The sequence below is a fragment of the Meleagris gallopavo genome, chromosome 28, assembly GCF_000146605.3.
Source record: "Meleagris gallopavo isolate NT-WF06-2002-E0010 breed Aviagen turkey brand Nicholas breeding stock chromosome 28, Turkey_5.1, whole genome shotgun sequence".
In the NCBI taxonomy this organism is placed as follows: domain Eukaryota; kingdom Metazoa; phylum Chordata; class Aves; order Galliformes; family Phasianidae; genus Meleagris; species Meleagris gallopavo.
This window is the reverse complement of record NC_015038.2, coordinates 2,641,240-2,667,366: the sequence shown is the minus strand read 5'-3', so window position 1 is coordinate 2,667,366 and position 26,127 is coordinate 2,641,240. Positions and strand designations below refer to the sequence as shown.

Below are 26,127 nucleotides of genomic sequence, written 5' to 3'. Positions count from 1 at the left end.
CTTCAGGTGAAAGCTGGGTTTTTGGAGAGGAGAGCCTAAATGCCAGCTCCTTCCCTGCAGCCTGCTCGCCTCAGTAAGTAACCTTAACTGGGAGCCGCTGTTACTTTAAATAAGAACTCTCCGTGCCTCGTGCTGTAAGGTGAGAAATTTCTTTTGGAAGAGGACGGCGGTGACACTTGGAACTCGCTGGTGGTGCTGGCAGCTTGGCAGAGAGCAGAAAGCAGGCTGGGTCGGAGTAAACGCCTGCAGGAGCTGTCAGGCTCGAGTTCTGCAGAGGAAAAGTGCCACTGGAGAAAGTAACAAAGCCCTGAGAGTAAGAAGAGCTGGATTGTATCACCCCTGAAAGCCAACCCATCTCACAGCTCTCCTCTGCTTCCTTTAAGCTTCTGTTTTATTCGGTGATCTTTACTTCATCTGTTTTTCTCTCTGCCTCGCGTGCTCCATCACAACAGCTGGAAGAAAACCTGGAGAAGGATGTGCTAAAGCCTCACACGTCAAAGAGGAGAAGCTTGGATCCTGCCTTGGTGGCTGTGTACCTCCCAGTGCTGGAAGGAAGGAAGGAGGACAAGGAAGAACTTGCTGTAGCTCCCAGGTCCCGCTGTGTTCTCTGCTGGCTCAGCTGTTGGTGTCCCCCATTCCTGGACTGTGCTTGATGGGGATCTCTGCTGCGGGAGCAGCCTCTGCACTCAAAGGCAGGAGAGCAGGGGTAGGAGAGGTGGCCTCTAGATGCCGGAAAGGCCATTTGTGTAAGTTCCTGGCAGAAGGTCTCTTCTGGAACAGCTGCTGGCTGTAGGCCCACCAAGCTGAGGTTCAGGATAGCCTCTCTGCAGCATGTCTTCCAAGCCAGAGCAGAAGGACACCCACCAGGCCAATGGGGCTGTGCTGCCTGCTGTGCCCATGGACTGCCTTGTCAGTCCGGACCGGGGGCAGCTGGTGGAGCCCTCCAATTTCCTGGGACCTGATGGTGTCGGGGTGGAAGTGGTGGTGCTGGAGTCCCGTGCCAATGCTAAAGGTGTGCGAGAAGAAGATGCCCTGCTGGAAAATGGCAGCCAGAGCAACGAAAGTGATGACACCAGCACAGACAGAGGCCCCGAGCCAGCCTCTCCACTCAAGGAGACCTCCTTTTCCATCGGGCTGCAAGTCCTCTTCCCCTTCCTCCTGGCAGGCTTTGGGACAGTTGCTGCTGGAATGGTGCTGGACATTGTGCAGGTAAGACTAAGCTCTCAGGTGTGGTGCTGGGCTCTGAACCCCATCTTTGTTGGCTTGATCCTAAGCTATTTGGATAGCTTAGGGGGGTGTTTGAATTGGAAGGCTAGTTTGGCAAATAGCAGCTACAATGGGAAGACTTGTGTTTCCTTGCATGGCAGTTGGGACTGAGGCAGACCTCAGTGATGACTTGGAGCAAGGGAAGGAGCCCTTTGGTCACCCTTACACACTGCAGCCCTGCTCCAGCTCTTAGGACAAGGTCATGGCTACCAAATGTACAGCCAAAGGACCTATCTGGGAACTGATGCACGTTCCTGCTGGGAATAATGTGGTAATCATTTCCTGATGATGACCATCATCCCAGCCCTGCTCCACAGTTCCCTGGGTCCCGTTTCCTGTTACTGCCTGTGGTGTTTGCTGTACTGTTTCAGCACACTGGGCTGATGCCAGCTGGGTTAATGATCCCCGTGCTGCAGTGGGTGCAGGACACTTGCTGGTGGCTTGCTCAGGCTGAGTGGCCCTGCTCTGCCTTCTCATGTGCTTGAAGCAACCCAAGAGCAACTGGGCTAACAGGATTCCTCCTGAGAGCTGTGTGGAGCTGATTCTTAGGAAAGACCAACCAGAGAGCTGGCTGATACCTCCAGCTGCAAACTGCTGTGTTACCAGACATCTCCTTAGGTGTTTCGAGGTGGGTGGCACTGTGGGAAGTGCACAGCTTGACGTGGGCAGTGTGCTGACTTACCAGGCCATGTCTTTCAACATGGAAATCCAAGCAGGTGTCTCTTGGCAGCTGATCAGCTGCTCACCCCCTCCTCCTGTGCAGTTCCTTGTCGTGATGCCCAGCACAAAGCAGTGAATGAGGCACAAGGTTTGATCATCAGCAGCAGGCAGGTGGTGCCACGTCAGAGCTGCGGTCAACCAAAATTTCTGTTTGATGCTCTCTCAGTCACTCAAATAGTGTAAACAAGCCCTTGCAATGTTGACATAAAAACACTTATGTCAGTCACTTGTGTGTGTATTGATGGCAGTGATGTTTATCTGCACCTGAGCTGTCCGTTGTGTGAGGCAGGCTCTTTCCCACATGTGCAGGTTGTCAGGCAGGCACTTCTTTTGCTATTTTGCCCCAGTGGCTGCTTCCTGCATGCCTTAGCACCCCGGTCATCTTTACAGTTTCTCCTGATGCAACCTGCTGGGAGAGTTGTGAAGCAGGACTTGTGCCTGAGAACAGGAAGGGCTGGCTGTGTTAAATTAAGCCAGAAGAGATTTACTAGAATAGATTCCTTGAAAAGAGAGAAATTTCAAGCATGTTGTCGTTTGCAAAATCCCTGTAAGCTCATGTTTGGCTCTTCTGGCAATTTCCTGGACCAGGGCTTTGAACACAGCCCCAGGTCCTTCCTGGAAGAGGAACAGCCCTCCTGACTGGGGGGGGAGGTCTGGGTGGGATACTGTGGCATACTGCTGTGCTCTCCTGCCTTTTATTTACGGCCATTAGAAATAAAGCTTTGTAATTCCTCTGTTCCACAGCAGCTCAGCGTGTAGCTACGCAGCGTGTCCTGCCAACTCCTTTAACTCCCTTTAGCCTTGGGATTAAATGAGGCATCTAAATGCCATAGGGTGGAAACGGGGGGAGGGAAACGTGAGGCTTGTCTGCCTGGGGAGTTTGGGGAGCTGATCTTAAGAACTGGCTTCCCAGAGGCTCAGAGCCTTGGGGAAGGAGGCAGCGAGCTGCTGGGGGCAGGCAGGAGTCCCATTGCTTTGGATGTAGCCGTGGTTTGTGATGGATGGAGGGCACCGTGCACTCAATTTGCTCCACTTGAGACAAATGGGGTAATCAACCAGCTGTAATTGGTCTCCCCAGTGTGAAAACAAGCAGCCCTGGCCTCTGGCCACGTTGTCCCATTAATGTGTCCCTATTAATTTGTTTCTGCTCCCTTTGGGTTTGGAGACCTACACGTGTGCCACCTGCTTCTCTGCATACAGCAGGGCACTGTTGGCACAGTCCCCTCTCCCTGCAGAGCTTCGATTGTTGTTTTCCAGACTTGCCTGTTCCCTGGAGATGCTTTAGATGGGATTGAATATGGAGGAGGGAGTCTGCTCATTCCCCATTTGGCCACCTCTGGTGTCAGCATCCCCCTCGGGAGCACTGGGGAATGCTGAGCCTTCCTTCTTCATCCAGGTCTGGCCCACTTCTCATTGCTGTGCAGTTGCCCAGAATTCCAGACTCGCCCCACTGAGCGCTGTGGTTGAGAGGGTGATCCTGGAAGAATCTTGCATGACTCCCCACGCATCTGCTGTGCCTGGTGCTTTCCTCCTCCCCAAGGAGCACGGGGCTGAAGCTCTCCTGGCAAGGCTGTTTGTCTCTTTGGGGCATTGGAGGGCCAAGATGCAGTGTGCTGAGGCAGCGATAGCTCCGACCTGCTGCTCCACAGCACTTCCTTCCCTCTGAGTCCTGAGTCACCATCCTGCTCCGACCCACGATGCTGCTGCATGCCTTAACCCCACACGCAGCAACTGAATGCAGCAGAGGCCAAAAAGCAGCTGTTGTCCTGGAAGAATCTGATGCCTGCAGGTGCAAAGCTTCTGAAACGCAGCAAGCCTGGAAGAACAGCAAAACACCACCTGGGTTTGATGCTGGAGCCCAGGGCCTCTGCTGGGCAGATGGGGGTGAAGTAAGGCAACCCACGTGGGCTGTGCTGTCTGCCCCCCTTATGGGGCTTGTGAAGTGGCTCTCCTGTAAGGCTGTGCTCTGCAGGAGCCAGGAGGCCTTTGAGACGTACGAAGTGCCCGTAGACCAGTGTTGTATAACATCTTATATTAAGCACGTTGGCAGGAGCCCACAGGTCCTGCTCTTTGCAGTAAGCGAGCTGCTGATGTCTGCAGAAATCTTCTTGTTTTCTCTCCCCAAAGATGGCTTTTTTCCCTTTCCCCAGGAACACCTCTGTCTTACTCAGTTACAGCAGCTCCTGGCACTGGTTGCAGCGCAGCCTCCTGCAAAGGTTAAGGTGCACTGCTGGCACTGGGGTGAGGTGCAGAGGGCTGCAGCCCTGTGCTGGCTATTCCTGACCCTTTTGTGCCCCTGTGGTCTGCCTGGAGGAAGGGGGAGCCAGGCAGGTGTTGCACTGCACTTCCAGCCTGTGGTCAGACTTCCTTTCATTTAGTGATTCTGACACCCAGCTCATCCAGCTGCGAAGTGGGAGCGTGCTGCACACTGATTGAATTCCAGGTTCTGCACGGGGAAGTCGTAGTAAAGGATCTGCAGTTACAGCAAGCAGCAAAATAATTGTAGTGACTGCCATGCCTGCCTAAAAATAGTCTGAGGAGAGCAGAGCTCCCTGCTCCTAGGTGTGACCTTAAAGGAAGCACAGCCTGGTGTGCTGCTGTGCCAAAGGAAATCTTACAGACTGATTCTCCCTCCTCTGTCTGCTCGGTGGTGGGTGCTGCAAGGAAGCATCCCTCTGCATTCTGGCTGGGATGGCTGTGCAGAGTTGGAGCTTTTAGGGCACCTCTGGCTGTGGGCAGGAGGTCTCTGGGGCTCAGGCTCACTGTGTGCAAGCAGTTCAGAGGCTGCAGGGTTTCCTTGGGCAGTGCCCATAGCAGCAGCTGGGAGAGAATTTGCTTCAGAAGGAGGTGAGTGTCTGGAACCTGCTGTCCTCGGGCAGTGGGGGGCTCTGAGGAGTGCCTGGAACAGCTGAGCAGCTTCCATCCCTGCACCCGGGGGTGGGAACTTTGTTGGCTCATCTCACTGAGCTGTCAGATGTGCTAAAAAGGAAACTGCTTTTTGACTGGCCGAGGAGCTGTTTTCTCTTTAAGGAGAAATGGTCCCAGTTCATCCTTCTCAAGGGCTTACAGCCTCCTGTGATCACACTTCTCTCTCAGACCGTTCTTCCAATGCTTGCAGCTTGAGCATGGTACTGGAGGGGACCTGGCAGGAAGTGATGGCTTTTAGTGTCCCAGATCCGGAGGCAAGCATCACAAAGGATGGGAAAATAAACAAAAATAACTGAAGTCTTTCCCAACAGGAAGGTGTTAGTCATGCAGGTAGTGAGCTTTATTTGCTGTAAGGTGTTGGCTGGTAGCGTTCCTTGTCCTAGAAGGAATTCCACATCCTTTTGGGTACTCAGCCTGAGCAGCACTGCCAAGGGGGGAGCTGAGGACACAGAGCCCAGTGCAGGTAACAGAGCAGGAAGGAAACTGCAGCTGCCAACGTGCTCAGCACAGGAGGCAGCTTCTGAACACACCATTCCAGCAGCTTCCTCTGAGGAGGATGCCAGTTAGGCAGTGTGGGAAGCAGGGGTTATTTTGGACACTGTCTTCTTGCAAAACGCTCATGAGAATAGGGAATCAAGCAGAGAGGTTTGCACAGCCTGCATTATTATTTTTTATGTGGTTGTGAGTTTTGGGGGATGGTTTCATGTTTTCTGGGAAGCCAGCTGCTCTCCTATGAGACTCTGTTTGGGTTTTTTTCCTTAAAAACCCGTGGCTGCCTGCTCTGTCTCTTGTCCAGAGAAACTGACTCTGCTCTAGAGCCAGGGAGGGTTGCAAATATCTGCAGGTGTGATGTATGTGCCAGGTAGAGGGAGGGCACACACCTCTGGGAGAGCATCGTAGGGTCATCCAATGCCTTAGGTTGGAAGGGATCTTAATAACCGTGTGGTTCCAACCCCTCTGCAGTGGAAGTGGGAGCAGAGACAGCAGTGAGGCACTGCTTGGGGCTGGCAGCATCAGGGAGCTGCAGTGCTGTGCTCTGCGAGGTGTTTGGAAGAAGCTCATATGGGAAGTGCCTCTGGGCAAACTTCAGTGCTGGATTCTGCCAAAACCGACGTGTGTTGGGCAAAGCTTCTTCCTCTCTCCCTGTTCTTGGCCTCTACTTGTGTAAGCGTTTTGTCAGCAGTTGAGCTTTAGGGGATTTTGAACTGAAAGTTTCAGGCTGAGATCCTGTTTGTAAGCTCAGCAGGAACCGTGTGGTCACTACTACGTAAATGTCAGAAGCACTAACGTTGCTGGAAAGTGTGGCACCAGAACTGGAAGTGAAACTGAGTCATCCGCTCAGGGCTGCACGCAGGCAGTGCCAGAATGCAAAGGGAGTGGAGGAGGTTCTCAATCCAAAGCAAAGGTTTCTAACAGCTGTGATTTATTTATTTATTTATTTTTGGTCTTTTTTTTTGTTGTTGTTTCGATCTTGCAGCACTGGGATGTCTTCAAATACGTGACCGAGGTTTTCATCTTGGTGCCTGCGCTGCTGGGTCTGAAGGGGAACCTGGAGATGACTCTGGCATCTCGACTGTCGACAGCTGTGAGTATCCAGGGCATGCTGAGGAGCTGGATGTCTGTTTTTTGGGAGGCAGGAAGGGATGTGCACGTGCTTACGAATGCAGTGACCACCCAAAGCAGAGGCTGGAGCTGAACTGTCTAGCCAGGTGTTTCCATCCCATTTGACTGATCAGATTTAAAGGGCTCAGTAGTCCTTAAGCTTTGCTGACAGTTCACTTCCTTGTCAGGACTGCTCGTGAGCCTGGAGGTATGGTGCACAAAAAGGCTTTGGCAGTTTAATACCTGGAGTGCTTGGATCTGGTTTCGTTTACAAGGAAGCTGGGTGCAGGCATGCAACCAGAGCACACAGAGCAGGCCAAAACAAGCCAGGTTCAGCAGGGCTGGGAGGTGAGAGCCTGCAGAGAGTTGTACAGCAAAGGCTGAGATGGAAGAGAGCTTGCAGAGAGAGTTGTCAGGTGGATTGACAGCCTCTTCAAAATGATGGAGAGGAATGGCAGGGCATTTCTCTTGCTAGAACTCAGTCTGATTCTCACGTAACAGTGAGCTCCCTATGAGAAATGGAGACAGGCTCTGTTAGCTCCTCAGAATAGTGTCTCAGTCCAGCTGTAAATGAATTGCTTTGTGTTTAAATGTTTCTGTAACACAGCGGTCTCTCTGTAGCTGAGCAGAACTGGAGAGAGGCATCTTCTTTTAACAGGGACAGTAATACTCCATCTGTAAAGCATCTACTTGAACGGGACAGCAAGTGGCAGCCTGATGTTTCTGTGGGTCCCATGGTGAGCGTGTAGCTTTGAATCTTCCATCTGCAGGGTGTTAGCTACCTGCTGCTGAGTGTTCACCTCTACTGTTTCTGTGCTGGGTGGTGCTGGAAGAGAACCCTTGCAGCAAGAGCCTGGGCTCAGCCTTGGCACTGCAGAAGAAGAATTGTCTGGGTGGCAGCAGCAAGCACAGCTAGCAGAACTGCTGCTTATCATGCTCCCTTTCCTCTTTCTGGTTGCTGCAGGAGAAAGCATAGAGAAGCATAGAAGAGCTCTCTGCGTATTTGCTCCTCTGGCTTCTCTTTCTTCCATCTTAAGCAGATCCATGCTGAGACTCTTTGCTCCTCAGTGCCTTCTAACTCACTGAACCAGTGGCACATGGGCATCACTTGCCCTTGGCTTGGCCCCAGCTCTGCTGGGTACCACCTCCACCTGGGAACAGCTTCCCTTGGTGCTGATCTCCTCTCTCCAGGTGCTACTGGAGAGAACAAAGCTGCTGTGCTGCACCCGGAGCTTGCAGGGTCAGGCTGAGCGCTGCAGCTTGTGGCAGGCTGAGCTTTGTTTGCTCCTTCATTCTCAGAAACAAATCCCTTTGTTTTATTCATTCCCTATTGTTCGGATCATGTCAGAATCCTCACTGACCCGAACACAGGCCATTTTCCCTCTTGGCCTTGGCTTGGCCTTGGCCAGCTTTCAGAGCACACTTTAAGCATGGACTGATCAGGGTGAGTGCTTAGCTCTGCTAGGACTAAGATAGATAGCAAAGTTTTTCTGCAGCTTTGGTTTTCTCCATCCCCATCCCTGATGGGCTTGGCCCAGAGCAACCCTGGGGCAGCTTGGTGGGGAAATGAGACTGTCCTGGCTGCGTGGAAAGTCACAGGAATGCAGAACTTTCTCCCATCTGCTCTGGTGGCTGCAGCAGAGTCACCAAGAAACTGGCACAGAGAGCATCCCTCCAGTTCACACGCCTGTCCTGCCTTTTTCCCCTGCTTTCCTTCATCCCACGAAGGCTGTGCTGCTTCTGTGTGAATCTCCCAGCCTTGCACACCACTCCCTTGTATTGATGCATGATGGGGTTTGACAGCCTCTTTAGTTTTCCCTTTTTTCCCATGGGGAGTGGGCTCTCCTCTGGGCAGTGCTTCACGATGCAGTTCTCGTGCTCGCCCTGCAGGAAAGCAGACTTGGAAGGATTTCTGAGATTGTGGGTTTCTAATTAGTGCTGCATTAAGTCACCTCAGAAGTTCCTTTCACAATTAAGAAGCAAAACTCTCCCATTAAATTAAAGGATTAAAATCCTGTTGCCAGTGACTACAGCTAGGTTATGTTAATCCCAACCTAATTGCCATGTGGCAGGAATGTTAAGGTCAGGCTTCGTATGGAGCTCAAATTCCTGTGCTGGATGTGCTCAGTGCAGCTCTATAGTCAAGGTTTTGTTTTTCCCCAGTCTTTCTTCCCTTTCCCCTAAACCAACCAGAAGAATTCACCCTGGAGATGGGCATATCTGAGTGATGGTGGACATGGCCTGGCAGCTCTCTGAAGTGTGTATGCAGTAAGGAGAGCACGAGGGTTGACTGATCATAGATTTCTTTCTTTGTGTAGACCAGGAAAGAAACCCAAGAGGCAGGAATTGCTGCTCTATTGTTTGTCTGAAGTCTGACACTTTCAGCCAGTGACTCCATCGTGCAACTACTTCACATTTCTTGAGCCTCTCCCTTATGATTTCATAGTGACAAACTCGTTTCTCCCTCGTGTCCATCAGCTTTGAATACTACAAGATTGTACACAGGCACAATCTCTCTGCCTGTCCTTCTTTCCAACTTACTGTGAAGACCAGAAGGTGCTGGGGAGAGCAGAACTCCTGCGTTCTGCATAAGCTGCGACCTGCAGGGAGTCTGCTGGGTTTTGTTTGGATTGTATGCCAAGAAATTAAAGCAGCTTTCCTTCTGTTCTGCTTATTCTGATCAGCATCTCCCGTAGTGATGCCAGATGACCCGTGTGCCATGGCTGCTTCCTGCTACTCAGTAGGTCTCCACGTGGCACTAGCCTTGTTTACTCAACTTTTATCCCCAGCAGTAGTTCTTGCTGCCAGCTCCTTGTGCCCACGTGATGCTGCTCTGGCTTTGTCCCATGTCAGAGCTGGGGGCACTCAGATAGCTGACCTGGGATCTGTGCAACCCCTGCTTCCCTCCTGCCTGGCCAAATCGAGGGGTAGTGTGACCCAACTGGGCCTGGGCCAGGCCTGGCTTCATCACCACCGAAGTAAATTCAAGCAGCAGTGCGTGGCTCTGCGTGAGGGCAAAGTGTATCTTGTTGCTTTGGCAGGATTTTCATCAGAATTTCTATTGCTGTTGATTCTACCTTATGCTCCCTTCAAAATTCCTTCTGTAGTGCTCTGCTCTTGCTGCACAGGAGTGTCTCAGCCCATTCTTGTTGATGGAAAGAGGTGTCAAAGCCGAAACTGGGAACAGCTTTGGTGTGCTGGGCAACAAAGCCAGGCTAACTGTTGGAAGAGCTACAGGTTGTTGCTTGGACTGTGGAGCCCACGTGATACTCACAGAACTGCATGCCCCAAACTTGGGTGTTACTGCAGAGATGTACCCTGGCTGTGCATCTGTGTGCACGTGGACACACGTGCCTTTGCTGCTAAATTGCTCTGCTATGAGAGGTGAGGATTTGCAGTCATTATTCTCTCCTGCTCCTGGCACAAACCTGCATAGCTGAAAGGCAGGAATCTGACTGTTGGAAAGTGTGAAATGCCATCCATCTTTTAATGTTCTGATGTTCCTATGATGTCTTCTTGCAGGCTAATATTGGCCAAATGGATACACCCAAGGAGCTCTGGAAGATGATAACAGGGAACATGGCTCTGATACAGGTAAGAAAATGGGAAAGAAAACTGAGGAACATTGGTGGTTGTTGAAGTCCAACTTGAAGAGGTGTCGGAAGGCTTGAATGTCTCCTCTTGGGTATTGACTTGGGTATTCAGTATTGCAGTCTGGTGGGGAAACAAATGGCACCTTATTATCCCATAGTCACATTACCATAGCAGTTTGCCCTGAAGGTTGAACTTGGTGTTTCCTTGCTGAGTGCTAACCCACCTGAAATAGTACCCCAGTACCATTTTGCCTCAGTCTTCTTGATGATTATTTTGCTTTTATTTTCAGGTTCAGGCTACCGTGGTTGGCTTTCTGGCCTCAATTGCAGCAGTGATATTTGGATGGATTCCAGATGGGCACTTCAGCCTTGACCATGCTGTCCTGCTCTGTGCCAGCAGCGTGGCTACTGCTTTCATTGCTTCCCTTGTTCTGGGTAGGAGATATATCATGTACGTTCTCCATGCACCTCTTCCTAACATGCTGGGCTCTCCTTGCCTTCATCCTATTTTCTTCCTCTTTTTTTTTTGCTGTAGGCATGATCATGATTGGAGTCATCATTGGATCCAGGAAGATGGGAATCAATCCTGATAATGTAGCCACACCAATTGCTGCCAGCCTGGGGGATCTCATCACCCTGGCTCTGCTTTCAGGAATCAGCTGGGGCTTGTACAAAGAGCTGGGTGAGGAGCAACAAAAGGCTTTTGTTTCTCCCTGGTCCTTGTGTCTGCTGCAGTGTCTCCCTTGAGTTTCACCCTGTTCCTTTACCCTTAATCCTTCTGGGGCTTCCGAGTGCCAGGAGCTTGGTAGGGCTAAAACAGTGGAGGAAGGCAGCTTTGGCTGTAATCCTGTGTACTGTCAGCACCAGCTGGGAGTTCCTCAGTGCAGAGCTGCAGCTGTGTGATGACATTTCCTCCTCCCTCTCCTCCATTCTCCTTCCCTGGCGGCTGGGATGCAGAGGATGTGACTCAGCCAGGTTCAGTCAAAGGTGAAGCATTGCTGGGAGGTCTCACCCAGGAGTGGGAAGTAGGAAGGAGCAGTTGGGAAACTAAAGATGCACTCAGCAGGTGCATCAGGAGGAAACGCTGGCTCTTGTTTGTATGTTTCTGACTGTGGGGATGGCAGCTCTCTGCTGGCAGGGCTGATGAGCTCAGCTGAAGTATGTGCTCACTGCTGAGGATGTGTCCTTGATCTGTTGCCTTTGCTTATTTCCCCCTCAGAGAGCAAAGCATACGTGAATCCTTTGGTGTGTGCCTTCTTCATAGCCCTGCTGCCCATCTGGATCATCATTGCCAAGAAGAATGCAGCGACTCGGGAGGTGCTGTACTCTGGTTGGGAGCCAGTCATTATTGCAATGGCAATTAGCAGGTAGGAAGGTGTGCAAGAGTTCTTCTCCCTGAAACACAGACAGAAAACGCCTCTTTTTTTTCCCCAGTCCTTCCAACCTATTCACGCTTGACAGATTCCAAAAGAAGATGGAGAACCAAACTTCTCCTTTCACAGTGGCCTCTGCCAGGAAACTGGACGTCACGTTGTGTTTTCCAGACAAAGACACTGGGATCGAGGCCCAGGGGTTTTGGGCACCTGACTGCTGGAATCCAAGGCCTCAGCAGTGTGCCTGCTGCTGCACAGCTGGCACGGCTGCAGATCCTGTCCAGCAGTCCTCACAGGAGCCTTGTTTGCCCTCTGAATGGGGCAGGGTTGCTGTTGTTTACTGTGTTGCAGTAAGCTGTACGTTGGGGGATAAAGCTTGTGTTAAAACTTTCTTTTGTTACCAAATATCAAGGCCTAAAACCAAGCACCTACAGCACCTACTGGGGTAGCTGCACACCTCACTGGGTGGATACGTCACCCAGTGCACACACTGCAGCAGAGAGGACCTGCAGTGCTTTGTGTGCTGCCTGATGAGCTTTCAGCACTGACCTCTTCGTTCTTCCCTCTGCAGTGTTGGGGGTTTAATTCTGGACAGAACAGTCTCGGATCCAAACTTTGCTGGGATGGCTGTCTTCACACCAGTTATTAATGGTAAGCTCTTTTTCATGCTGATATTGCAGCTCTGATTCTGGTTCTTGGCAAACATTGAAATTGGCCTCTGCCTCAGTGCAGGCAGATTAAGGAGGCTAATTCTGCTAGATCACCAGTGAGATGAGGTTAGACCCAATCTTTACAGCAGCGTGGCTTCTCCTTCAGCAGAGGGTAACAGGTCTAGGGGAGGCTATTGCCTGAGAGAAGCTTTCCAAATCTGAGCCACAAGAGCTGTGTTTGTTTTCCACTTCCTTCTGGCTGGTTGAAGACCCCTGATCCAAGATACAAGCCCTGCAGCACTCAATAACATAAAGATTTGGGTTTGCAACTTGAGTCAGGAAATCTAGTTTGTTCTGGAATGAAGCTTTGACCTCCTTTCTGCCTGATGAACCAAGGGAGCTCTGTTGTGTACTAGTTCTCAGCCTTGCAATAAATTGAGTTAATTCTAATAAATTGAGTTAATTCTGCAGCAGAGCATCTTTGGGTTAGTGAGTTCCAGAGTTTCATTGTGCTTCATGCAAAAAGCAGCAGCTTTAAACTTCCCATGTCTGTTTTGATGACCCACTCGTCATGTTTGTTTCACATATTCTTTCCAATCAAAGCTGCCATGATAGAATTGTATGTATTTTACTAGGAGACCTTGGGGGAAGCTGCAGAACAGCATTCTTCGTCTCAGCTCTTTACATCCTGAAGTGGTGGAGTTTGTGTCAGAAATAGACTGTCTTGCACTGTCCCAGCACCTGGCACCTCTGGTTGTGCTGGCTGCTGAAAATGGCTTTCAGATGGGATTGAAATGTTGCCTTATTGTTCTCTCCTTATCTGCAGGTGTGGGTGGCAACCTGGTGGCAGTGCAGGCGAGTCGCATCTCCACTTACCTGCACATGAGTGGGATGCCTGGAGAGAGCCCTGAAACAGCCCCTCGCAAATGCCCCAGCCCTTGCAGCACTTTCTTCAGCTCAGGTACTCAAGTTATGGATTGAAATGTGTTGAGTTCTGCCAGCAGCAGTTGCTGCAAATGGCTGGCCGAGCTTGGCTGTGGCTGTCACTGGAGCACTGTCGCAGGAAATGGTGGCTGAGGCTCAGAGGCAGCTGTCAGCTGGTGGATGTCTGCTCTTCTGGCCTGCCCTGCCCTCTAGAGACGGGTGGACCTTTAGCAAAGCTGCTATGCAAGAGGACGTATCCCTGCTGGATTAGGGAAACACGTTGCCAAAGTCTCATGCCGTGACTGTGTAATGCTGTAACTCCTCCACCCTGTAAATCTTTTCCAGATGTTCAGGATACCTAAACCTGCTTTGAGGCTGCTTGAGTCTTACAGGTCTGCTGGGCCTATTGAGCTACTGTTACAGAAAACTAGCTTGCAAATGCTTCTTAGCCCTGCTATTTGTAGCTGTTGTGTAGCAGAGAGCAGCCAAACCTGCATTCCTACATAGTGTGGGGAGAGGTGGTTATACTCCAGACTGCCTGGGAGAGGTTTGATCCTCCACAGCCTGGGTTCTGACCTTCTGATAGAGGGGCTGCCACCTGGAAAGGGAGATCTGAGGTGCTCTGTTCGTGTGTACCAGCTGTAATCTGCAGGGTTTGGAAGCAGAAAGGGGGAGAGGTCTCCAGTGTGGTCATCACCTGTCAGAAAACTGAGCTCCAGACAAGGTGCCAGCAGAGCTCCAAGGAAATTCAGTGTTCATGTTGGACTCCTGGCAGCTTGGAACTTAGTGCTCTCAGAGGTGGGACGAGTCCTTTTGGCAGCTGGGCTTTGAGAACAGCTTTTGCTCTGGGAGCAGAGTTAAGCATTCCTACCAAGTTTGATGGAATCTTTGTTCATCTTGACACTTAAGTCAGCATTCAGGGTGCTGTTTTCCAGCCTAAATCTGGACTGCAGGGATGAGAGTCCAGAGCTCTGGTGTCTGCTTTTGCTTAGCCCACAGCTGTAGGTAGGCTGCAGGGCTGCTGTGCTCCCATCCCACTGAAGCCCAAACTCCACCTTCATTTCCCAACAGATGTGAATTCTCGCTCTGCCCGTGTGCTCTTCCTTCTGGTCGTGCCTGGACACCTGGTTTTCCTTTACACCATCAGCTCCATGCAAGGTGGACACACTACACTCACCCCTATTTTCATTGTTTTCTACATGACAGCTGCACTTCTCCAGGTGAGCTGAAGCCCCTCCGGGTGGCTGCAACTGCTCAGGCTGCAGTAAGGAACACTGCCATGTCACCTGCAGCAGGGAGCTGCTGTTGTAGGTGCATTGCTGAGGGATGTATGCTATCCCCAAGAGGTCTCTCTGCTGTTTCCTTCTTCTGTGTTCATCTATTCTGTAAGGTGCTTTAGTCGTTTGAAAACTGCTGGTGAAGAAAGCAGGCTGTGCAGTTTGCAGGACCCCCATTCTCGTGGCTCTTCCTGCCCACGTGGGGAAGGGGCCTGGCACTCCTGTTCCTCTCACAGCAGCTGTGTGAGCCCACGGGCAGCGGTTGTTGTGAGGGATGCGCACAGACCCAGCTGCTCCTGCTGCAGAAATGCAGCAGCTGTTGTCTGTGTAGGAGGGAAGGGAGAGCTGCTCTGCTTGGGGGGTTTTGTACAAAGCCTGGCCAAGCTCCCTCTGCTCACCCCATGGTTTTGGTGCCCCCTAAAATCAACAACCGAAACTGGCTTGAGGAAATGAGTCAGAGCATCCATCAGAGACAAGAGCAGGGAGCTGTCATCCATGAGGCTAAATTTGAGTTATGAGCTCCTGCTTGGGGGCACGAGGAGGGGGCTTCTGCTCACAGCTGTTCTGTGAAGCCACAGTATGAGCAGCATGCAGGCTGGGGGCACTGGGCTGTGTGGTTCTGTGGTGCTGCTGCTTTGCAAGAGAGGCCCTCCCAGCCCTGAGAAACCAGAGGTGGTGCTCAGAGGTAGGTAGCCTCTTCCAGACCTTGTCCCAGACCTGAGGCTTCAGAGGATCCAGTGTGGATTTGTGCTGTCTTTAATCACTGATATGGAGGAAGTGGGGAGAACATCACACTCCGGTAGCTTCAGCTGCTGGGAAGCTGCTCTTTATCCCTGGGATCCAAATGCTGCTAAGAGTCCTGTGTGCTTCTGAGTCCTCTCTTTTGCCCTATATCTCTGAGCTTGTTTTGGTTAGATCTGAAGATGGAGATGCAAAATGTAGACTTCCTGGTGTTCGGGTATCAGTGTGCTGAGCCTTTATGCTTGAATGTGATGGGGACACATGGAGGGAAGGAGGGGTGAGCGGGCTGCAGTGGTGCTTCATGAGGACAGGGGTTGCAGAGGTTGGGGCTGTGGCTGACGTGGCTCTTTTCTGCCTCCCTCCCAGGTTCTCATTCTGCTCTACATTGCTGACTGGATGGTGCATTGGATGTGGGGCAGGGACCTCGATCCTGACAACTTCTCCATCCCCTACTTGACAGCGTTGGGTGACCTGATCGGAACAGGTCTCCTTGCTCTCAGCTTTCATGTCCTCTGGCTTATTGGTGACCGAGATTCCGATGTGGGGGATTAGCTCTCCCTGCTGCCCCTCCCCTCCTCTCTGTTCTCCTCCATTCATTTTTGTCATGGTTGTTTTTCTTCCATCCTCGCTCTCCTCTCCTCCCTCCTCCTCCAACCCCGTCTCTCACGAGACTTCATCTTTGATACAAGATTCTCATTATTTTCAATGGGAATTTTATGTGGTTTATATTTCAAGCCAAGTTTGTACAGAAAATAAATCTAGTTTTAGGAAGGACGCGAAAGTGTAACGAGACAATCACCAAGTGCAATTTCCTAGCAGTTGTCTGACCAGTGTTCCAGGGGAGCTGCCCATCAGTTGATGGAGCACACAGGAGGCCCACCTGTCCCAGCCACTGGAGGTGAAGGGCTGCTTTGTTCGCTTCATAAGCGTTTTAAATACTGGAGATAAGGTTCAGATATATGTTGCTGAGAGGGCACCTTCTAGCAAAGTACAGCTTTGTGGGTGAGGACACGGGGATCTCCTGTTTTCTCTGTCCTGTGACCCTTCTCCCTCATGTTTTCTCCCCAAATCCCTCCCCTGTGCCTCGCACCCAAAGCATGCAGCTGTCTGGTCCGGAGATGATCCAGTTTTGTGCATTTAGGCTTGCTTTCAGCTGCTGTGTGTGTGCTGCTGATGGGCCCGCTGCAGCTGGGCAGGAGCTGCTCAGTACCTTCCCTTGTTGAGCCTGAAGCATTTCAAACTCGGGAGCCTTATGCTACTGCTGGCTCTTAGAAGATGCCATCTGTGTTCAGTCGTTGGCTTTCCCTGTATGCGTAGGAGAAAGCAGGAAAACAGGTCAGCAGCACAGCCTGAGTTGTGCAGCCATGCGCTGTGGGTGCAGTGCTCTGCGTGGCTCTCAGCAGAGCACCTTGCTTGCCTTGAGCTGCACAGGGAGCCTGGGGTTGGTGACAGCCCAGCATGCCAGCAGAGGCTGAGCACTGTGAGCCTTATTTCCCTCCTGCTTTTTGTGCTGCCCAGCTTGGAGGTGGCCAGGAAGCCTTCCCTTCCTCTGCCTTTGCAGGCTGGGAGGATTCTCATGCAGTCTGCAGCAGCATAGCAAGAGAAAACTTGTTCTGGCTGTGTGACTGAGGCATTTGTAAATCATCTTCCTGAGTGCTGTTGGCACTCAGCGCTTTTTACTTTTCCCATTTGGATATAAATTGATTCAGTGAGCTGAGCACAGTTTATTTAAGCAGGTCTTACTGACTTGGAAGCTTCAGTCAGCTGCATCGAGTTTAAGTGATGCACTCAAGCAGACAGCACTGTTAAACAGGCTCTGATGTAAACTGAATGCATGGGAGAGAGCTTCTAATGTTGGTAGGGATAGGGATCGTGGTGTCCTACAGGACCTAGTTTTGCTGCTGCAGTGCCCAAAGCACAGGGGGATGCCCACAGTGCCCAGCATCATGTTCTGGCCCTGAAATAACACCTGAGCTCTCACAAAGCTCACACTGCAGCCCTGCTCCTGCTGTGCTGCTGCCTGTCCTGTTTGCCTGCAGATCCAGAGCATCCCTCGAGAGCTGCAGGATTTGGGGTTGCCTACAGGCTGCTGCTTTTCTTGTTTTGTGTAGACTGGCTGCAGTTCCTCCCTGAGGTTATCCTCAGCATTTCTTGCACAAAGAGGCAGTGCTCCCCTCCTTACCTTGCTGATGTGAAGTTCGCCTTCCCCCTCTCTATCTCTGTGCTGTCCTTAGTTGCAGTAGCTCTGACCCTCCTCCTGTTCCCCATAGTGACTTTGGCTGCTCGCAGGTCTGATTCAGCCACAGCTCTATTCAAAAACACAAGGAAAACCAAAACAACCAACCAACCAAAATCACATCCCAAAGCAAGAAGTCTGAGCCCAGGGACTCCTACAGCATCCTCTGCTGTCACCTCCTATCCATGCCTGATGCTGAGGAGTGGATGTGAGATTTCCTTCTGCTAACACACATTTGTGTATAGCTGTGCCACTGCTGCTCTGTGCTGTGATATCAGCTTTTGGTTCCGCAGGAAAGAAGTGGTGCCAGAGCTGTGCTCGTGGTCTCCCATGGGTGCAGAGGTGCTGTGGGGTGAATGGAGTGGGGCAGAATCTCATTTAGCATTTCAGCACATCGACAGCCAAAAGCTTTTCCAACCACTTGCACTCGGTTGCATGGCCCAACCTACAGCTGACTGCAAATGAGAAACACCCGTTTACTCTTTTTATTAAAGGAGAAAAAAAAGACTGTCTTAATTATTTATAGTTACTGTAACTGGATTGACGGATGTCAACTGCTGATAAATTATATTTCGTTAAATAAAGATGACATTTATTTATGTGGACTTTGGTGCCGTTCTTTCATCGGTCTCCGTGTGTGGCTCAAAGCTGCTCCTGTTTTGCAGTGGTGATGCTCCGTGTTCAGCTTTGGGGGGATGGAGGGAGGGAGGGAGGAAGGAAGGAGGTGTGGGTTTGTGCTCCTGGGAACTGATGGCAGAACACATGGGAACGGCACAGAGCTGTGCATGGGGGGGTCAGGAAGCAGTAAGGAAAGGGCTTTCCTATGGGGGCGGGGGGGGGTTAACAGCAGAGCTGTGGGGCCTGCACATGTCGGTGACGCTCTCAATGATGTGCTGTAACTTCAGACCGGCCCACAGCGCTCAGGGAACGGGGCTCTGTGATCTCTGGTGCCTCCCACAGCTCTCCTGCTCTCCGCCGTTCCCTTCCGCGCTCTTCCATTCCGCTCTGTTCTGTTCCACTCCGTGCTATTCCATTCCATTCTATTCTATCCTATTCCATTCTATTCTGTCCTATTCTCTCCCGTTCTGTTTCGCTCTCTTCTATCCTGTTCCGTTTTATTCTGTTCTATCCCATCCCGTTCACCTCCGTTCCGTTCTCTCTCTTCTATTCCGATCCTCCCCCGCCCCGAAGCGCTCCGGAACTGCGCGAGTCCGCCTGACCGTCACGTGACCTCAGCGCCGGGGGGGGAGCGGGGGGGGCGAAGCTTGGGAGGGGGGAGGGAAGCGATGGGGCATCGGGACCGAATGTTCAAAGTGCTGGTGGTGGGAGATGCCACGGTGGGGAAAACATCGCTGGTGCAACGCTACGCTAACGACAGCTTCAACCGGCACTACAAATCCACAGTGGGGGGTGAGCGCGGCTCGGGGGGATCCGAATTACCGGGGGGTGGGGAGGTGGGATGGGATTAAATCCTCATCCGTGCCGATAGCGGAGATCCGAGGTGTTGAGCGGGGTTTTTCTCAATGCTTTGTGGGTTCGGGGGGGTCCCGGCTCCGTCCCGTGTAGCCCCCGGTGTTTGTTGTGTGTGAGATCTGTGCTCGGAGATGGGGCGGATGGAAGGATTGGAGGGAGGGGGGGGGGACGACAGACTGCGACTGCTTTGGAACGAGGTTTGGGGTGAGATCTTTGTGTAATGTGGAGGTGAACGAAGCTGCAAAGAATGCGGGGTTCTGAGGCTTTACTGGGGACGCAGGGGCTGTCGTGAACCCGGAGGGGATTCGTCAGCCCGATGCTGAATGCTCTGCAGAGCCACGTCCTGGGGAAGCTGCAGCACCGGGAGCTCCACGATCCTTTTTATGATGAGTTCCCAGCTTCAAAAAGCTCCAGGCCTGCAGGGTTGGCAGCACTGGGGGACGGTTTTCCTCCCACAGTTAAAAAATAAAGCAGCCCAACCTGAGATAATGGCTGTGCCTTTCTGCTCCCTGCCAAGTTTGTTAAGCTGAGCTGCAGGCATTGGCTGTGAGGTGGGCAGCGTGTGGGGCTGTTTGGATTTAAGGCTAATTTTGCAGCTTTCTATGACAGAGGAGAGGGCACAGCTCTCACAGCCCCTCCTGCTCCGTGCAAAATGCCCCTAACAACTTTTCCTTTCTTTTGGGGATTCACAGTGGACTTTGCCCTGAAGGTTGTCCAGTGGTCGGAGTCAGAGACGGTGCGGCTTCAGCTCTGGGATATTGCAGGTATGTTCATACAGAGCCCAGAATTGCATCCAGGTTGGGATGAGGCTCCTCCAGGGGACACAGTCCTGAGCTCCCTGTGCTGGGATGGGAGGGCATTTTGGATGCAGAGCAGATCGGGATGCAGAGTTGTGGGTTTCCCCCCCCCCGTTTTCGCCGTTTGGGTGTGAGCGTTTGGAATCTTCATAAAGAAAACAGGAAGGAGAAGTTTGCAATGAGGAGATTGCAGCAAAGAAGTGGATTTCGGTTTCAGTCCTGAAAAGAGGATTAAGAAAAAGTCCCCAAAAGATATTTGGGAAGGGAAAGCAGAGTCCCTCATCCCATGCAGTGCTTGGTGGGGGCTGAGCAGGAGGAGATGAGTGCAGGTGGTCCCACATCGCTGCTTTCTCACCTCACATTATGGTGCACCTCAGTGCCTCTGTTTCCTCAGTGGAGTTTAGAAATGAAGTACTGCTGTAGGCACTTATTTGGTTATGTCTTAAAAACGGTAAATTCTTGGGGGATTTTTTTCTTTTCTTTTGATCCTGAAGGGCAGGAACGCTTCACGTCCATGACCCGGCTGTACTACAGGGAGGCATCAGCCTGCATCATCATGTTTGATGTCACCAATGTCAGCACCTTCAGCAACAGCCAGAAGTGGAAGCAGGACTTGGACAGCAAGCTGACGCTGCCGGATGGGAGCCCTGTGCCGTGCCTGCTGCTGGCCAACAAGGTGAGAAGCACAGAGCAGGTTGTGTGTGTGTGTGTGTGTGTGTGTGCCTGGACCAACAACTCAAAGGGAATGCAGAATGCAAGGAGACGAATCACCAGTAGGTTGTAGGACAGCTTGTGGTCTTCAAAGAATCACAGAATGGCCCAGGTTGGAAGGGACCTCAAGGATCACGAAGCTCCAACCCCGTGCTGCAGGCAGGGCCACCAACCTTCACATTTAATACCAGCCCAGGCTGCCCAGGGCCCCATCTAACCTGGCCTTGAACACCTCCAGGGATGGATGGGGCATCCACAGCCTCTCTGGGCAGCCTGTTCCAAAATCCTTCCTAATGCTTTCCTGAATTCTTCTTGGTTTGTCTGTCTCTAGCAAGGCTTTGCATTAACAAGGATACAGTAGGACTTAACACACCGGTGGCCCCAAGGAGATGTTAGCAACTGCTTGCTCCTAGGATGCAGTTCCTTTTGCAGTTCTGCAACCCCTGTGTTCAAAGCTTTCCTCCTGCTCTTCCATTGGTTTGTGCTACACAGCAGAGTTGGTGTGTGACAAACAAGCTCTGCAGGGATGGATGACTGCTTTTCCTCTGAATGCAGCATCAGGTTTCACTGTGCAGGCTGGTTGCTGTCATTTAATGATTCATTTGCTTTTCATTTTAAAAGTACCTTTATGTTCTTCACGTGCTAACATCAGCTCAGCAGTCATTTCCAGATTCAGCTTGCCTGGTTTGAAAGAACCTGAAGTTGAAGCTGAATCAAAAACATGAAGGTTGGGTGGAAAAACAGCTTTTCTTCTCCTCTTCTTCACAAATAATGCTTTTCCTGACAGCAGCTGTGCCTGAACTGGGAGCAGCTGTGTGCCTATGGGTGCTGTGCTCACACTAACACGGGCTCTCCTTGCACAGGTGCTCCCACTCCTCCCAGTGCCAGCAGTGTAGGTGCCCCAGCAGCACTGTGCCACTCATGCTATCCTGCTGCTGGTGGGTTGGGGATGAGTGACAGTGCTTTCTGGAGGAACCTCCATTCCATGCGTGCTTGACCGAGGTGTGTCAGGATCTCTGATGAGATAAATGTATTGCTGCTTGCAACATCCTGCTAAGAACCTTGCCTTGAGAACTCTGTGTCAGGTTGGGGTTGCGGAGATGTGAAGGGCTGAGCCCTCCTCCCACTGCCCACCACTGAACGGGCAAGAGGGGAAGTTCCCCTCCCAGCTTGGGAATGGAAAGACTGAGCATCACCTGGCTGACTCCTGTTTTACAGTGTGACCTTTCCCCGTGGGCAGTGACAAGAGAAGAAGTGGATCGTTTCAGCAAAGAAAATGGCTTTTCTGGTTGGGTGGAAACATCCGTCAAGGAGAACAAGAACATCAATGAGTCTATGAGGTAGGAACAGCGATTGGGGCACACTGCAGGAGTTAATTCCCTCCTTCAACAGCACTGGCTGAGGTAAGGGGAGATGCTGTCAGTGAGTAACAGATAGCAGCAATAACATGCAAGTGAATCTCCTGAAGGGAAACTGAATTCTGAGAGGTCAGAAGTTCTGCTGCCCTTGGTCAAGCAGCTTGTACCCAGGAAGCTGATCCTCTGTTCCTTAAAGCTCTGGAGTTTTGTGTACAACTAGGAGTTGTTGCTTTGGTTTTTTGTTGTTTTATTTTGTTCTTCTCTGTGGCCCAATGCTGCTTGTTGAAGAAAAAAAACAATTTTACATCTGTTTGTCTTCCAGAGTCCTGATTGAGAAGATGATGTCCTCATCCACCGGGGATGGAAGTTCTGCTGCTTCCTGGAGGGGGGATTATATTAATATCAAGGAGACGTCCCCGCCAGGCTGGGCATGCTGCTGATGCACTGCCTGCACCACCTGCTTCTGTTTCCTACCCCTTTTTTTTGTTTGTTTGTTTTCGAAGATAGTGAACTGTCCTCTCTTTAGCATACATTCATCCTCACTAAGCACTGCTGCAATGGCTTGGAGGGAGGAATGGAAGGAGTGAGAAAAGGAAGTCCTTTTTCTTCCAGCACAGCAGCAGTGGGAGCACGGCGCAGTCTGTGCTCAAGCACATGGCTGAGATTTATCTTTTAAAACATTGAGCACTTTTCTTCATCTTCTCCTGTGGGACAGCCTGTGTCACACAGGGTGAAGGACGTGGAACATGTATTTTTAAAGCTGTTGCACCTTTTATTCCCCACAACCTGAGCCCGATCCACAGAGGCACCATTCCGGAATGCTGCAGTGACCTTCGTTTGATCCACACAAAGTTGAATTGTTCTCTCTGCTCCTGTGTGTTCCTGAGGTGGGATTACAGCAAACCTTTCATTCTGTGCTCTGGAACTGCACACCTCTGCCTGCAAGTCACTGGAGACCAACGCATCTCAGCACTGTCATCCAATGTCCTTAAGGTGTGGATTTGAGATGTAGCACAGCCCTAAATCACGTGTGTGCTGACTGTGGAACTGAAAAGCACAGACCACAACTCTGTCAAGCATTGCCCAGTTGCCTTCTGTTCCTTTGCTCTTACCCTCTGTCTAGCAGAATCCTAAGTGTTCTCTTCTGCTGCTGCTTTGTCAGGACACTGGGAGCTGAATGAGGAATGGGTTGTAAACTCCTTTGTATGACAGAATAACGGTTCTTTTCACTTTTAGCCCACTCTGTGTCCTCGCATCTCACAAAGCTTTGCAATTGCTGATGAATTGCCTTCCTACCGTTACTGTGCAGCGACTTTGGTGGCAGGCGTGGTGCTGGAAGCCCACTGCCTTTAGTGCTCCAAAGTGCAAGCAAAGGAAAAGACTTTGCAGGGCAAAAGGAAATGGAGAGACCTGCTCCCCACTTGCTTTTTTGTGCCTGCTTTTCCTAGTGCATCCCCCAGGTATGCACAACTGTGAATGGCTCTTGCCAACAACAAACTGTAAGGGCACATTAGAGTTATCCTGGAGGAGTTCATAGGAAGGCCAGTCTGCAAGGCTGCAGTTATGCAGCACTGATGAACTTCTCATCACCGTGCTGTGCCATAGAATTGTCCTGCCTGTGCTGAGGTTAGGATTTAAAGAAGTGCTCTTCAATAATTTTTCTCTTCTCTAATAGTTTACATCTCTCAGTGTGCCAAAAGATTAAAAGACAGAAGAACTTTCCCTTAAGAGCATCCATTGCCTGTGGATGCAGAGTAAGAATAGGAACTGATTGCCTTCACTAAGCACCAACAAAAAAGCTGAGTTTTTGTTACCTGAGGTTGAGAAAGATAAGATGTGAGTAAGGGCTACAAAATCTAGGCCTAATGTTGTGTTCCAAATATCTGGGATAAGATTCTGTTGTGCAAATATTGCCTTATAAGCACTTAAATATATCTTTCTGTGCCATTGGATTAACTGGAGAAACACATGAAATGTGTAGAAGTGGTTAGGAGCAAAATTGAACTGTCTTGTGTTTTACTTCCTAAACATGTCAGGGAAAAGAAAAAAAAATCCTATAAATATTTTTAGAAATACAGGGAAAAGGGTCTAATTTTTAAAAGGGTGCATCATGAAGCCATAAAGACTCGTGTGTTATTTACTGATTGCTGTGTGTGCTATATTTGAGCAAAGGCCAGGAGTTAGAGCTGCCCATACAGGTGAAGGGGCTGAGGCTCACAGTGGAAATCTCTGCCCAGGACCAACTGCTGCAGCCACAAAAGCTTGGAACTGAGCAGGAACTGCACAGCCATGGTTTCCATGGCCTGCCAGCATGCCATGCATCCTGCAGGAAAGCATCTCATACCTTCTGTACATTGGTTGGATACATACCAGTGCCTCTTTAATATCTAGACCTCTGATTTTTTCCTTAAGTGCTTCTCAGAAACAAGGAAAGGTCAAAGGAAGAACTTTTCTGATTTTCTTATGTTATACGTGGCTCCTGTTCCACTTGTTTTGAAAATGACTTTGGTTTCTCCTTCCTGCAGTGCCTGCTTTGACATTGTACTCTGTGTGATTCTGGGCAAACCATATCTATTTCACTCCATTCCACGTGTTTCTCATGCTTAACTCTTTAAATTTGTGGTCATGGGTCTCAAATGACAGCAATCTGTGGATCCACGTAGAAATTTATACTGAAATAGAATCAGAAATAATGAGGTCAAAATTGAGTTTTGTTTTGTTTTGTTTTGTTTTTAAACAGCTTGCAGTTATGCACAAGTATTTGAGAGACAGGTTTCTCTGTACTGTAACACTGCAGTATTATCGTGTTAATGCAAAGAGAAGAAACTGCTGGGAGGTTTTTCTCCCTATCAATCTGTAACTGAATGCAGTATAGCAAAGGTCTGAAATAAAAGAGTTTGACATTACTTGTGTAGTAGTTGTTTTCCTGTCACAAGAGCCCTAAGAAATGGGTTCATGAGATCAAAACAGAAATATTGCTGCCAAGAACAGGAAGTGTTATAAAGCATCCAGTGTGGACTTCCCTGTGTTGCCAACAAAGCAGATTAGATCCTTTTCACTGGAAAATCTTGCTGTCTTCATTATTGTTGTGTCCTACAAGTGGGACATCAGCATGCAAAACTTTCGCATCTGTGAGGCAGTCATAGTTGCTTTTAATCCAATATATCCAGCTAAGAGGAGAAAGAAAAGAATTCCTTGATGTGGCTGTTTGTTAATAGGCCTTGCTCCTTATGGCTCATTAGCTCACACAGTGTAGTTGGAGACTGGCTCTGAATGCCCCTTTCTTTTCCTGATCAGCTTGATTTTCATGAGTATTGACTTGCAGGAAGGACGGGGCACATCTGAACTGATCAGAAATGATTGCAAAGGGGGCAAATGAGGCTCAGGCAAGGAATTAATGATCCCAATGACTCCTGCCCTTAGGTGAGACCTGAGCAGATTGGGTCGTCTTCTCAGACAATCTCAAATCTCACAAAAATGTTTTTTAATGGCACTAAGGAATGAGTCCCTGCAGTGTACAGGGGTACTCTTCCATCAGAGAAGGCGTGGCCAGCAGGGACATGGATTGTCCCCCTCTACTCTGCTCTTGTGAGGCCCCATCTGGAGTACTGTGTCCAGGTCTGGAGCCCCCAGTACAAGGCAGCTGTGGGAGAGGGTCCAGAGGAAAGTCTCCCACAAAGATGATCAGGGGGCTGCAGCACCTCCCCTATGAGGACAGGCCAAGGGAGCTGGACTTGTTCAGCCTGGAGAAAAGAAGGCTGCGGGGTGACCTCATTGCAGCCTTTCAGTACCTAAAGGGAGCCTACAGACAGGAGGGGAGTCGACTCTTTGAAAGGGTAGATAACTGCAGGACAAGGGGAAATGGTTTGAAGTTGAGGGAGGGATGATTTAGATTGGATGTCATGGGGAAGTTTTTTACAGAGAGAGTGGTGAGGTGCTGGAACAGCTGCCCAGAGAGGCTGTGGATCCCCGTCCATCCCTGGAGGTGTTCAAGGCCAGGTTGGATGGGACCATGGGCAGCCTGGGCTGCTATGAAATGTGCAGGTTCGTGGCCCTGCATGCGGTGGGGGGGGTTGAGATTCATGATCCTTGAGGTCCCTTCCAACCCAGGCCATTCTGTGATACATCCTACAGCTGCCCCAGGAGCTGCCACGTTAGCAGGGCTTGGATGTGAAGACCTCAAACATCTCCCTTACAACCCCACCAGTCCTTTGTGGGTAGGTTTCATTTCTCCACAAGCGAAAAGCAGCTCCTTTTCTAACCACGAGGCCCCTCAGGGCTGCGTTTGCGGCTCCCTCTCGGTAAAGCCCTCGGCGGGAGGCCCGGCCCGCGGGCACACTTACATGACAAAGGCCGCTCCCTGCTCTAACCGCGCGGCCTTAAGCTGCAGGGCCGGGCGGTTGAGCGGATGAGCTCTCCTGGGTAGCGGGGCCTCAGTGCGAGAGGAGCCGCGCAGGCCCGGCCGTGCGGGGGCGGCG

At 50.8% G+C, this 26,127-nt stretch overlaps 3 protein-coding genes across 5 annotated transcripts in view; all 3 read left to right on the top strand.

The window, feature by feature from the left end:
- SLC41A1 (solute carrier family 41 member 1) lies at positions 1–17,915 on the top strand. 3 transcript variants are annotated; one of them, XM_010724200.2, is made up of 11 exons: positions 1–73; positions 161–1,209; positions 6,392–6,499; positions 10,039–10,110; positions 10,400–10,544; positions 10,645–10,791; positions 11,329–11,476; positions 12,054–12,133; positions 12,959–13,093; positions 14,128–14,276; positions 15,441–17,915. In XM_010724200.2, the coding sequence occupies exons 2-11, from the start codon at positions 832–834 to the stop codon at positions 15,624–15,626; spliced, it is 1,548 nt and encodes a 515-aa protein (XP_010722502.1). In that variant the 5' UTR covers positions 1–73; positions 161–831; the 3' UTR covers positions 15,627–17,915. The 3 variants fall into 3 exon arrangements, with proteins under 3 accessions (XP_010722502.1, XP_010722503.1, XP_010722504.1); XM_010724201.2 differs by having other exon boundaries at positions 7–313; positions 453–1,209; XM_010724202.3 differs by having other exon boundaries at positions 55–73; positions 453–1,209.
- A 658-nt stretch (positions 17,916–18,573) lies between these two features.
- Positions 18,574–24,555, top strand: RAB29 (RAB29, member RAS oncogene family). The gene is made up of 5 exons (XM_010724198.3): positions 18,574–18,720; positions 19,476–19,547; positions 20,075–20,256; positions 21,510–21,631; positions 21,972–24,555. Exons 1-5 carry the CDS (start codon positions 18,597–18,599, stop codon positions 22,087–22,089), a joined length of 618 nt encoding a protein of 205 aa, XP_010722500.1. The 5' UTR covers positions 18,574–18,596; the 3' UTR covers positions 22,090–24,555.
- A 206-nt stretch (positions 24,556–24,761) lies between these two features.
- Positions 24,762–26,127, top strand: part of PM20D1 (peptidase M20 domain containing 1) — a 13,194-nt gene continuing 11,828 nt past the window's right edge. Inside the window, exon 1 of the mRNA XM_003212910.4 lies at positions 24,762–24,780. Within this exon, the coding sequence (XP_003212958.3) occupies positions 24,762–24,780 (19 nt within the window). The remainder of the gene's footprint in view (positions 24,781–26,127) is intronic.